Below are 12,763 nucleotides of genomic sequence, written 5' to 3'. Positions count from 1 at the left end.
GGCTTTAAGTGCCATTGTTTTTGCACACTCTGAAATGTGATATTTTTTCCCAGCCCCACACTGTGATGTCATAAATTAAAGTCCCGTGCAGAATGTCATTATCTCTGCTCTATTGCACTCATGCCCAGTAGTTGACTGTAGTCTATGCTTCATCCCATCCAAGTTTATAAAATGAACTTTGGAACTTCAGTTGTGTTCAACCAGCTGACAGTCCTCTTTCCTGCTCCACCAGTAATAAGTCAGTATTTTTCGAAGTGCTGCTCCAAGCTGTTCGGGGTCCCTCTGCACTGTCACTGGGTAGAAAGGCCTGAAACTTGATTATCTTTAGCAGAAGGACTTTAGTTGACAAGTATCAAGTGGTTATCACTTCCCCTCCTCCTCAGGCAGCAGACGCACGACAAGAAGGCTGAGGACACTCCACGGCCTCTCCCACTAAGAATAGGGAATCTGGAGGCAGACAATGATCATTTCAATAACATCACCGTTAACATGTGTTCTGGCCCAGGGAATGTGCTCATCACCATGTGCATGGTCTAATTTACTTCACACAACAACGCCCTGAAGTGTTCTCGGTGGCATCCCTATTTTATAGATGAGGAAACGGGCCTGTGCAGGAACACAGAGCTAGTAAGCTGGGACCAGAACTTAGGTCGCTGGGCCCAGAACCCATGTCCCTCTTATCAGGCTACAAAAGCATACTACTGATGCCTTTTTTTTTTTTTTTTTTAGAATTTTATTTTTTACTATTTTTTTAAGATTTTATTTGTTTGAGAGAGAGAGAACGAGAGACAGAGAGCATGAGAGGGAGGAGGGTCACAGGGAGAAGCAGGCTTCCCGCTGAGCAGGGAGCCCGATGCGGGGCTTGATCCCAGGATCCCAGGATCCCAGGATCCTGACCTGAGCCGAAGGCAGACGCTTAACCAACTGAGCCCCCCAGGCGCCCCGAAAGCACAGTACTGATGCCTTAAAGCAGAGGCCAGTGCACGCGCTGCCACGACGGGGCTCTTACACACCAGGTTCTCTGACACGGCGTGCGGCCCTGACGGCCCAGCAAAGGGACACGTTCCCAAAGGAACTGCATGTGAAGAGATTGGAGGAAAATATTTAAAGATGCCCTTAGGAAGCGTGTTATTAAAATGAATGAACAATATGGTGGTTTGGGAGCCTTTAAGTATAGATTTTCCTGCAGTGTGCTTTCTTAGAGTGGGACACACCTGTCAAAAACTTTTTTTTAAACCAAATCATAAGTCAGAGTAGATTTGCCATGACAATGCCACAGACATCCACTGTCCTAGCCGAGAGTTAAATCTGAGACCTGAGTAGTAAGGATGACATTTACTCTTCACAACAACCCTATGAGTTAAGACTTGTCTCTATGCTATAGTTAGGGAAAGTGACACTCAGGATCATCCAAGTGAGAAGAGGGGCTAGGACATTATCCTAAATCCGCCCCCAAAGCTTTCTCTCACTTGCCACTGTTTTCTCTAATACAGTATTTGCCAAATCTTTAAACACAGTAGTTTCCTTTGGATTTCAGAACTACTGGTTCCAGCAAAAACGAAACTAAGAAGCTTCTTTTAGAATAGATTAGAAGACAAATAACCCATAGTGTCCAAGAAATGGCCCTTAAATTTCTAGCTATAAGTCAGGTCAGGAGGTTTGGTCAGTAAAATAGAAGTATTGTATCTTTCAAAATCTGGGACCATTTTAACCTTTTCTGCAGTATTATGCCTAAGGAGAGATGTATCACCGCAACGCCCAATGGTTCATTAAACAAATGTTTGTATGAGGTAATTGTTCTGTGCCAAGCACTGCTGAAGGCACTAGAGGCCAAGACTGCTCTCAAGGTACTTCCATTCTAGTGGGATAGCGTGGGGATGGGGAGACAGACAAAACAATTATATGGCAGGAAGGCAATAGGTATATAAAGAAAAATAAAGTAAGGTAAAGGGGAAACAGTAACCATGGGGCTTATCTACCGTTTTAGATACTGTGGTCAGGGAAGGCCAGATAACATGACATCTGAGAAAAAAATCTGGAAGCCTCTCCAAATCATGCTGATTTCCGAGGGAAAAGTATTCGAGGTAGAAAGCAGCAAGGACAGAGGCTTGAGGTGTGTTTGTGGAACAGCGACGAGACCAGCTGCGGCTAGAGTGGAGTATCTGATGCTATACTTAGAAATGAAAATGATTAAATTTATCGACTTATGTTGGTCTGGCCCTGAATTCACACTTCGTCTCAGAATTATGTATCTATCCTCTACGAGAGGAGGAAGGGCTCTTTGGAGCACCCGGCCTAACTCTTTTGACACACGGCAAAGTGAAGCCCAGAGAAGCACAGTGACCTGCCCAGGATTGCTCAGCTGAGCGGCCGTAAAAGGATCGGGCCTCCCTCACTGCTGCACCAGTGCTTGATCCATGGTGATGGGCTTTCCGTGACTCATGAGGGTCTTGATAGAATTTCCTATCTCAGGGGAGGGGTCTTCTTTGTGATTATACTTTAATTCCTTATACTCCATCTCAGTGATTTATGAAAAAGGTCCCTCAGTGACTGAAGACCAAGGCAGGCCCAGAAAAATTAGATCTACCACTGGTCAGGAGTTAAACTGATGGGACATTCCTTCTGGCATGATTTTCTTATGCATATTTGATGTCCCAATAGAAGATTTTTTTTTTTGATTTTATTTATTTATTTGACAGAGAGAGACACAGCGAGAGAGGGAACACAAGCAGGGGGAGTGGGAGAGGGAGAAGCGGACCTCCTGCCGAGCAGGGAGCCCGATGCGGGGCTCGATCCCAGGACCCTGGATCATGACCTGAGCCGAAGGCAGACGCTTAACGACTGAGCCACCCAGGTGCCCCCCAATAGAAGATTTTTAAGGGAGCAAAGGATGACTGAGGTTTGTGTGCACAGCTGTCCTGACAGTATTCAGCCTGTTCAGAGGGTCTGGGTTCGGGTACTTTGGGAAGGGGGTGCTGACGGTTTATTTCTTGACTTCCCTTGTGTGTTTTCCACAGCTCTGCCTCATCTTGGGATGGAACTTAGAAGGGAATGATTAGCTAAGTGTCACCTTGCAGTTTAATTACACCAGGCTTCAGAATGACCCTACTCATGCACCTGGTCTCACAGCCATGCTGAAGGGGCTTAGGGGGTTCCCAACTTTTTATAGTCCCACTGAGATGAAGCTATGGCTAACTTTCAACTTCCAAGTTTTAATGTTAGATTTCAGGACAGTTATTTTACTGGAATGTTCTGGATCTGAATTCCTCAAAAATGAGAAACTGAGAAAACTGGTACAGGAAGGATAGTTTATCTGTAGGATCTTGTTTTTTTCAGATCAGTATGTCAGAATTATGAATTTAGCCCACTGTTGAAGCAGGTGTATTATTTAGTGCTGTGAAGATGGTGTTAACAGGGCAAGGGGATAGCAACAGCTCCTTTCTCGAGCATTCACTATGGGTCAGGCCCTATACTCTCTCACCTAATTTGCACAAGCTGGAAAGTAGTGGTGACATCTCCATTTTACAGATGAGAAAACCGAGGCTCAGCGGTCCGTAACTTGCCCAAAGTCATCATCGTGCTAGCATAGAGCAGAATAGGGATTTCCAAGCCAGCTGACTTCAGAACCCGATGCTCTTATCCTCTAGGATGTCTGACTTTTAGAACCACTGGAGATCGAGTTCAAAACCTCAGCTGCAGACTGATCCATGATGTGAATACATTCAGGTACCACCCTAACTACTGCTGCATCGACCACAAGCAGGAGATCTGTGCAAATTACAAGTGTTACAAATTAGGAGGTAATCCCATACAAAGGGGGAAGAATGTTCCTTTCTCAGTTGCACAGTACAAGTATCCATGGCCAAGGTCAGTGCCGAGTGGTGCAAGTGTCCATCCGAGGGCTCAGCGGGGGCTGCCGTTTGCTCTAGCTGCTCCCCTGGGAAGACAGCCAGGCGTTCCTTACAAGCTCTCAGGGGCTTTACCTGGTGTGAGCATGTGGTGCTTCAAACTCCCCTTGTGTTGGAAAATTCATCCAAAGAGATGAGGGGAGTAAAAGGTACCTTTTATTTGGCTTCTGTGAAATTGGTGACTTTTAATATCATCAGCCCAAACTGCTAACTGGCAAACTTCTCCATTCTAATACTTGCCAGGTCACTCACTAGAAGTGTTAAATGTTTAGATAGGCAGAAGTTATATATAGTTAGGAAAGTTACTGTTCTCTTTTTGGGGGAAAAAAAAATCCCACATTTTTCTTTGGTACTATAATAAAGAGAGTAACTCCGAAATGGTTATAGTGTTGAAATTGTTAAGCTTTCCTTAAGACATGATACATTTTCATTTTTTTTTTTTAAAGATTTTATTTATTTTTTAGAGAGCGAGCGAGAGAGAAACAGCATGAGAGGGGAGAGGGTCAGAGGGAGAAGCAGGCTCCCCGCTGAGCCGGGAGCCCGATGTGGGACTCGATCCCAGGACCCTGGGATCATGACCTGAGCCGAAGGCAGACGCTTAACCATCTGAACCACCCAGGCGCCCTACATTTTCATTTTATGAAAGGAACTGTATCTGTCATACAAAGAAAGAAGATACAGAAGGTTGAATGCTTGTGTGACAGCTAAAGAACGAGCTGCCGACACCGGGAGAACAGGAAGGCCTCAAACACTGGCGTTTCTGCCCTGAGCCCACCACAGCGGACTCCATCCATGGACTCGCATGGGGCCGGGGGAGTTTACCAAATGGGCGTGACCTAGGACCACCTGCCTTTGAGAAAAACAAAGACTGAAGTTAAGAATGTTTGAGGAAGAATTAGGCCCCTTCTGAAAGTTCTAAAAGCTGAAATGGGGCTCTGGAAAACTGCCACTCTTAAAACATCACTCTGCTTCCCTCACCCGCAGATGGTGTATAACTAGGAAAGTGCCCTGTTTTTGTTTGCAGGGAAAGGTCTAAGGTGAGCACAACAGATACATTTCAGATATGTTTAGTCAATTAATGTTTAGGTTTTCTTACTAAGTCATCAAATTACAAAAGACCTGGGAAATGCATGTCACCCAGCTCAGGCAGAATCTAGTTTCAAAGGCTTCACTGTCCAGCTTACTCGCCTGTTCTGGTCTCCCCAGGAGTGGTCGGGCTTCTGGTACAGTGCAGATGGCTGCTCAATCTGCAAGGGCTTCTCTCCAGAGAAGCTGGATAGGGGAGGGGGGGCCACAGGGACCTTCCTTTCACCTGCCAAAAGAGACTCTGGCGCTGAGAGCTGGGATCTATGGGGTCTTTCCAAATGAAAAAGTCACTAACTAAAATGAATATGCAAAGGTGCTTATTCCCAATACGGTAATATGCAGGCAGTCAAATAATCTGTCATTCGAGTTAATTTAATTATCAGACCACATTTAATTATTCAATATAAAATGTAAATAAAGTGAAGGGCTGACAGCACATACTAATTATGTTCATTATAATAATTAAATGGGAAGGAATTTAGAAAGAGTCATGAAACTGCCATAAAATACAAGGAAGTTTTTGATTAAAAAACCAACATTTTAATTAGAAACTACAGCACGATAGGAAACAGATGATTGGTTCCATCAAGAATGGGGTATTATATTTATTCTCCAGGTTTCTCTTCTGAAGTCATCTTTGGTATCGGGGGGGCTCAGTCTTTCCAGCTAATAGACTAAATGGTGGCAAATAAAAAGTGCCAATCCTTTATGCAAAGCAGTTGCCTAATAAAACAGCCTTAGGCTGTTCAAAATCTCCTGTCTTACAAAGACACAAGCTGTTTCCCCAGGAGGAAATAAAGGATCCACTGCGGACAAACAGGCCCTGCAAATTAACATGACTTCTGACTAATGATACAGAAGCATTAAATGAATTGAGCATCATAATTTCTCCTCTGAAATTCCTCTGATTTAGAGAACGTGGCATCAGGTTAAATACATTCGCTTCCTAAGAACAGAAGAGAGCTGGAAAGGGCAGGAACTGGACTGCCGGTTGTGAGGTGGGGGCACGCGAGCTCTTACTCCGCAACCCCTTTCCTTCCCCGAGCCTCGGTTACTCCACCTGTAATCTGAGGCAGCGGGACTAGAGACTTCAGAGGCCTTCCACGGGAAGACTCCATGAATCTGTGGCCAGAGCTGGGACGAGAGCTTAAAGCTATATGTACCACATCCCCTCAGCAAACACTCAGCAAATTACTGGGTTTGGGGGGGATCAGAAAGGGAATTTAATAAAACAAGTTTTTAGAATGAAATAGACAATCAGCTTTTCAGTTACAGAAAACTCCCCAATTCTACTGGGATATGAGCAGTTATCATTTTAGTAAACTGAGGCTATTTCCCCCTACGCAGCCCGTGCCATGCAGCTGGATGGCATGAGCACAACCCTTTGATGCAGCTAAAACAACTGCGGCTAGAGATGGCTCCACAGAGCAAGGCACCTGACATCGCACCTGTAAGTCCCTGCTCATCAGTGTCTGTCATTGGAGCTCCTCTATTAATATGGGGGGGTGGTCAGGGTATTTTCAGCTTTTAAGGATGACCTATCATGGGGCACCTGGGTGGCTCAGTCATTAAGCGTCTGCCTTTGGCTCAGGTCATGATCCCAGGGTCCTGGGATCGAGCCCCGGATCGGGCTCCCTGCTCAGAGGGAAGCCTGCTTCTCCCTCTCCCATTCCCCCTGCTTGTGTTCCCTCTCTCACTGTCTCTCTCTCTCTCTCAAATAAATGAATAAAAAAATCTTAAAAAAAAAAAGAATGAGCTTAACGACTGAGCCACCCAGCCACCCCTATATACCACATCTTCTTTATCCATTCATCTGTTGATGGGCATCTTGGCTCTTTCCATAGTTTGGCTATTGTGGACATTGCTGCTATAAACATTGGGGTGCACGTAGCCCTTCAGATCGCTACATTTGTATTTTGGGGGTAAATACCCAGTAGGGCTATTGCTGGGTCATATGGTAGCTCCACTTTCAACTTTTTGAGGAACCTCCATACTGTTTTCCAGAGTGGCTGCACCAGCTTGCATTCCCACCAACAGTGTAGGAGGGTTCCCCTTTCTCTGCATCCTTGCCAACATCTGTCGTTTCCTGACTTGTTAATTTTAGCCATTCTGACTGGTGTGAGGTGGTATCTCATTGAGGTTTTGATTTGGATTTCCCTGATGCCGAGGGATGTTGAGCACTTTTTCATACACATGTGATTTTCTTAAGCAACATGAAATGAAAAGTACACTGAGTTGGACTCTGCAAGACCTGGGTTCTTTCTAGTCCTGGTCTTTTAGTGATTCTTCATGTCATGTCCAGGGACTTACTTCACCTCTTCAAATCCTGGTTCCTCACTTTGTTTGTGAGGCAGAAATACCCGCTGTACTTACAGCCTCACTGAAGTGCTGATGAGGTCCAAAAGACAACAGATGGGAAGAACAGCACCAAGAATTCTACAAATACCAGGGGTTATGCTTAGAAACAGCATCTCCATAGGCGCAGTGTCTCAGTGTTTGACAATTACTACAATTTCTGATTTCTCCTCTACTTTTTATCATATTCTTTCTTCTCGTAGATTGTTGCATTTCATCAACTACTGCCTGGGGCTGAAGTGACTTCTCTGATCTTGTCTCTAATCAGAAGTAGATGTCCAGGTTAGTCTTCAATCTTTCTGGAAGGCAGGTGTCAAAATAGGGGATCTGGCTTTTTTCCCTTTTCTAATTTTTTCCTCATAGCAAGCTCACCTCTCGACAATTATCTCCATATCCCTGCTGCATCTTCTTCCCCAGCAGACGAGCCACAGTGCCCCTGTCTCCTGCCTGTGCCGCCGGCTACTCTCTCTGCCTGCTTCCTCTTGTCCTTGTGTGCCCAGTCACTGCTCTCTCACCTGGTCCCAGTCACTGCTGCCAAGCCATCTCCAAATGCCAGTTCTCTTGACCTCATTTCCCATTCATTCTGGTGAGCCCACAGAAACTTAGGAGGTATGCTTGATCTACAGGAGAGGATCAGTCTGTGATCTAGCAGCGGCAGAAAAACTCTTTTAAATCCCACACAATTCTGAGTTCAGTAAATTCATCATAGAAGAGTTGGCTTAAGCAAAAAGTTTTAAGCCATCCCCAAACATGGATGTGCTGAAGGAGCTGAACTCTTGCTGAGGAGCTGTAACACAGCAAAACACTATCACACCCACAAATTACTCACCCCTTTACAAGTGCCGTAGATAGCATCATGATATATGATGAACAACTTAAGTATAAAACAGGAAATTGTTTGGTAAACCGTGGGCTGTCTATACAAGATAAAGCCATGCAGCCAATAAAAATGATATTCACAACAGCGTGAGTCAACTATACTTCAATAAAAAAAGATATTCACAAAGACTGATTTCAACATACAGATGGCGCCTGACTTATGATGGTTCAACTTATGATTTTTCGACCTTATGAAAGCAACACATATTCAGTAGAAACTATACTTTGAATTTTTATCTTTCCCCAGGCTAGTGATAAGATACTTTCTGGAGATGCTGGGTGGTGACAGCTCCCAGCCAGCAACCCCCCAACCTCCCCCCCGCCACAGCCTCCCTTCAGCCGCGTGATCATGACGTAAGCAAGTGATAGACTTAACAACCATTCTGTACTCAGAAACTATTCTGTTTTTCACTTTCACTACAGTAGTCAATGAACTAAATGAGATATTCAACACTTTACTATAAAATAGGCTTTGTGTTAGATGATTTTACCCAACTGTAGGCTACCGTAAGTGTTCTGAGCATGCTGAAGGTAGGTGAGTTGTATCAAGTGCACTTTCCACTTAAGATATTTTCAACTTATGATGGGTTTATTGGGACGTAACCCCAGCGTAAGTAGAGGAAGACCCGTCATGTTAAGGGTATAAACCAGGACATCAGTGTATGTGCACTATGATCTCAGCTATGTAAAATATGCATAGTGGGGTGGCGGGGGGGTGTGAAATGGGTGAGGTGGTCCTAAGGCACAAACTTCCAGTTAAAAGATAAATAAGTTCTGGGGACGTAATGTACAGCATGATGACTAGCACTGTATCATACATTTGAAAATCGCTAAGATAGTCGATCTTAAAAGTTCTCACCACAAGAAAAAAATCTGTAACTTTGTGAAGTGATGGATGTTAACTAAACTTACTATGGTAATAATTTTGTATAATATGCATATATCAAATTATCAGTTTGCACCCTAAAATGAATACAATGTTATATGTCAATTATATCTCAATAAAACTGGAAAAAATATTCATAGAAAAGGGACTGCAAGGGAACTTGCCAACATGGTAACAGTGGCTATCTCAGATGGTGACATCAGGAGTAACTGTGATTCTGTCTTCTCTGCACTTGCCTGTCTTTTTCATGATGAGTAAGGAATACGTTTGTAATGAGAAAAAGAAAAACAAACTTCTAAGGGAAAATAAAATGCAAATTTAGTAGGTTGAATGAATATACATGGAGAAAAGAAAATCACATAGGAGATTTCCCTCAGCTTTCCTTCCTTGAGCAGCTTGTAAGAGACTCATGAACCTGCTGGGCCTGGTGCACGGAAAGGACAAAGCACCAGTACCTGGGGGTGCTAGCAAGGGGAGAGCACTGCCAGAATGCTCCCAGGGCATGTGTGGGGGGCAGGGGGGGTGGTGGTGGTGAAAAAGATCTACCCTCCTGGCAACAGTGCCTGAAAAAGGGGAACTTTTCCATTTATGACGCTTGTTCTGGTAAGGGTCCACATTTTCTATATTTTATTTTATTTATTTATTTTTTTTAAAGATTTTATTTATTTATTTTAGAGACAGAGCACAAGACGGGGGAGCGGGAGCGGGAGAAGCAGACTCCCTGCCGAGCAGGGAGCCCGATGCGGGACTCGATCCCGGGACTCCAGGATCATGACCTGAGCCGAAGGCAGTTGCTTAACCAACTGAGCCACCCAGGCGCCCCCCACATTTTCTATATTTTAATCATAGAAATCTTTCTAGAATGTTCCTCAACCTTCTTAAAAGGGAATTCAGAGAACATATATTTTGCCTCCATGCTCATTCAGAGTTAGCACTGAGGACATTAAGAATCTTCTTGGAAATAAATACAGGGTTTAGTGTCCCTTTGAACCCAGATGACTGCTATTTCTGAGTTTGGGGACCTGCCTTATTTTCTTCTTTCCTCTTTCTCCTTATTAGATAAACAGTTTCAGCTCGTAGTGTGCAGCTTCTCACCTTGTACTTGGTTCTGTCACTATAACCAACTCCTGTCCTTCTCCTGCCCTAGTCTAGTTTGCTGTAGGCTAAACAGACCTAATAAGTACGCTTGTTAGAGATTTGCCTAAAATAAACTTACTAATTTGGAGTGAGGGTTAAGGGTTGTCCAGAAGCCTTTTTCTCGGCTATAATCCATACAGTTAAGGTTGCAGAAGGCTTTGGATAAATGAGGCTGTCAGGATCTACTATCTGATATGTTAGTTATGCCATTACTCTGGTTTTAAAAATAAAAAGAAATAAAGTGCTCATTACTATTATTAATTTTTTTTTTTTTTTTTTACAAAATCGGTAACACAAGTCTTCCCAACTTCTTAGAGCAGCAGAACCCTATTAACAAATAGAACTCTTGCTTGGAAACCACATCATCCAAACAGTTAAAAGCAAAACTACTCTGGGTGACTCAAGGGGAAGAAGCCCAAGTCCCACCTTCTCAGGCCCCCCTCCAACACCACCTGGCAGCCCCTAAGCACCCCTAAGTGACCCAAGCTGAAAGATGCAATCTACCTGATCAAAACAAAACAAATATATGGATGGAACATCAGAACCTATGTGGTAAGGGTGTGATGCTTCTGTGTAGTGAATGTTTTATTAAAAATATTTTATTTTTATAGCTCTAAGAGGAGGCCTTGGTGCTAATCTAGTGCTGATCACATCTCTTCGGATAGAATAAGTCAGAGACCTGTCCCTGGAGCCTGGCTGAAGTGCCTCACACAGGACAGATGGGTTCCAGCACGGGAGCCTGCCTTTTCTCACTCCAATACCTCACACTCTCAGGACTGGGGGAGCAGTCTAAGGAAGTGTCCGGGGCCTCTTACCTGGTTATCTGGGTGGTTGACAGTGAAGTAGCCCACACAGACGATGACCTCATGAAGGAGGCTTTCACAGGAGACTTGGCTGCAGTGGCCCAGTAGAGAGCTGGCGATGTGCCGGAATGCAAGGGACAAGCCCTCTGCCCCTACAATAGACTGACGAAGACAAGGAGCAGTTAGAACTCCTCAGCCCGGGGAGAGGCAGGGCTGCAAATCACAAAGCAAGACTGGACCCTGTGCACTTTCTGTTATGGTGCAGGAAAAGCACAGGAAATTTCTTTCTTTTTTTTTTTTTTTAAGATTTTATTTATTTATTTGACAGAGAGACACACAGCGAGAGAGGGAATACAAGCAGGGGGAGTGGGAGAGGGAGAAGCAGGCTTCCCGCCGAGCAGGGAGCCCGACGTGGGGCTCGATCCCAGGACCCTGGGATCATGACCTGAGCTGAAGGCAGATGCTTAACGACTGAGCCACCCAGGCGGCCCAGCACAGGAAATTTCTAGAGCACTATGTTTAATAGTTCAGTTTGGGGATTCCTGCTCTAATAAATGATCATAATAAATGCAACATTTAACCTGAAAAGAGACATGGAGAAATACTCCTGTGGATCAAGACACTATCCACCTAAAGCATGGTTATTTATTCCATTTGTAGTAGTTTTTCCTCATTGTACAAACAGTCTCACTGTAGAAAATGTGGAAAAATATAAATATTCTCCTGTGAATCTACCATTTAGCTAACTTCTAATACTTTTATTTTTTCCTGAAGCAGAAAACATTTTCTTGAACACAGGGATAAAACACAATTCTAATTATTTACTGATGTTCAAATAGGAAAGCAACATAAAAAACAACTGGTTATTATTCAAACAGCTCTAGAAACCCAACGTTCCCAAAAGAATGTTAAAAAACCAACACCCTGCCTCCCCCCAATAAAAACAAACCACGAAGCCCCCTCAACTGTGAGGCTTCTGGGATCCTTTCTCCAGACAGGCACAGAGCTGTTGCTGGTGGGCGACGCGGGAGGAGAGCCTGACTCTGTCTGTGAAGCCTGAAGCTTCTATTTAATAAACATGTCAAGCAGACAGAGCGACAGGAGGGCAAAGGGGAGAGGCAAAGCCCACAGAATACACTCGCAGCCGACACTGGAATGAAGCACCCCTGCCGGCCTGTGGGAAAAGGCAGCATTTTAAACTCATCTCTTGATTTGAGGTCTTGGTGGGCTTGAACCAGGTCAGATATGTTGCAGCTTGGCAGTTGCAATGAATTCACTTTGCCTAACAGTGGTGAAACACAGTCCTGTTAGTGAGTATTGCTGAAATAAAATTACCACTAAATTTTAAGAGTGCCTTCTGTCTCAGTTTCATTGCCCTGAGACAAAATGTTTTTCAAGCCCCAAAGAGGCTTCATGAGAGCTTTGTTCCTTTAAATCAGGCAGTGACACCTTCTCAGGTCAGCCCTTATTTAATTAGTTGTGTCCAGCAGGCTGTGACCCAGTACCCTCTGTTTAACCTTCACTGATAAGAGCAGGTCAAGGGGCATGTAAGTTTGAATATAAAAATTAAACCAATTTTTCAAGGAAACTATATTTCCTTTTTAGCCAGAATTAATTGCCAAGTCAGTACATTGATTTGTTTCTTGAGACCACCTTCAATTGTAAAATCTGTCAAAGTGTATGCGATATACAATATCCGGGATCTCAAG

General features: G+C 44.1%; 1 protein-coding gene across 9 annotated transcripts in view; it reads right to left on the bottom strand.

The window, feature by feature from the left end:
- Positions 1–12,763, bottom strand: part of SCAPER (S-phase cyclin A associated protein in the ER) — a 422,618-nt gene that overhangs the window by 20,417 nt on the left and 389,438 nt on the right. For all 9 annotated transcript variants that reach the window (XM_081829597.1, XM_081829604.1, XM_081829605.1 and 6 more), the window contains one exon: positions 11,067–11,216. In XM_081829597.1, coding sequence (XP_081685723.1) covers positions 11,067–11,216 — 150 coding nt within the window. The remainder of the gene's footprint in view (positions 1–11,066; positions 11,217–12,763) is intronic.

The sequence above is a fragment of the Leptonychotes weddellii genome, chromosome 9 (assembly GCF_054177405.1).
Source record: "Leptonychotes weddellii isolate Sample4059 chromosome 9, ASM5417740v2, whole genome shotgun sequence".
Classification (NCBI taxonomy): Eukaryota; Metazoa; Chordata; class Mammalia; order Carnivora; family Phocidae; genus Leptonychotes; species Leptonychotes weddellii.
This window is presented reverse-complemented; position numbering and strand designations above follow the sequence as displayed.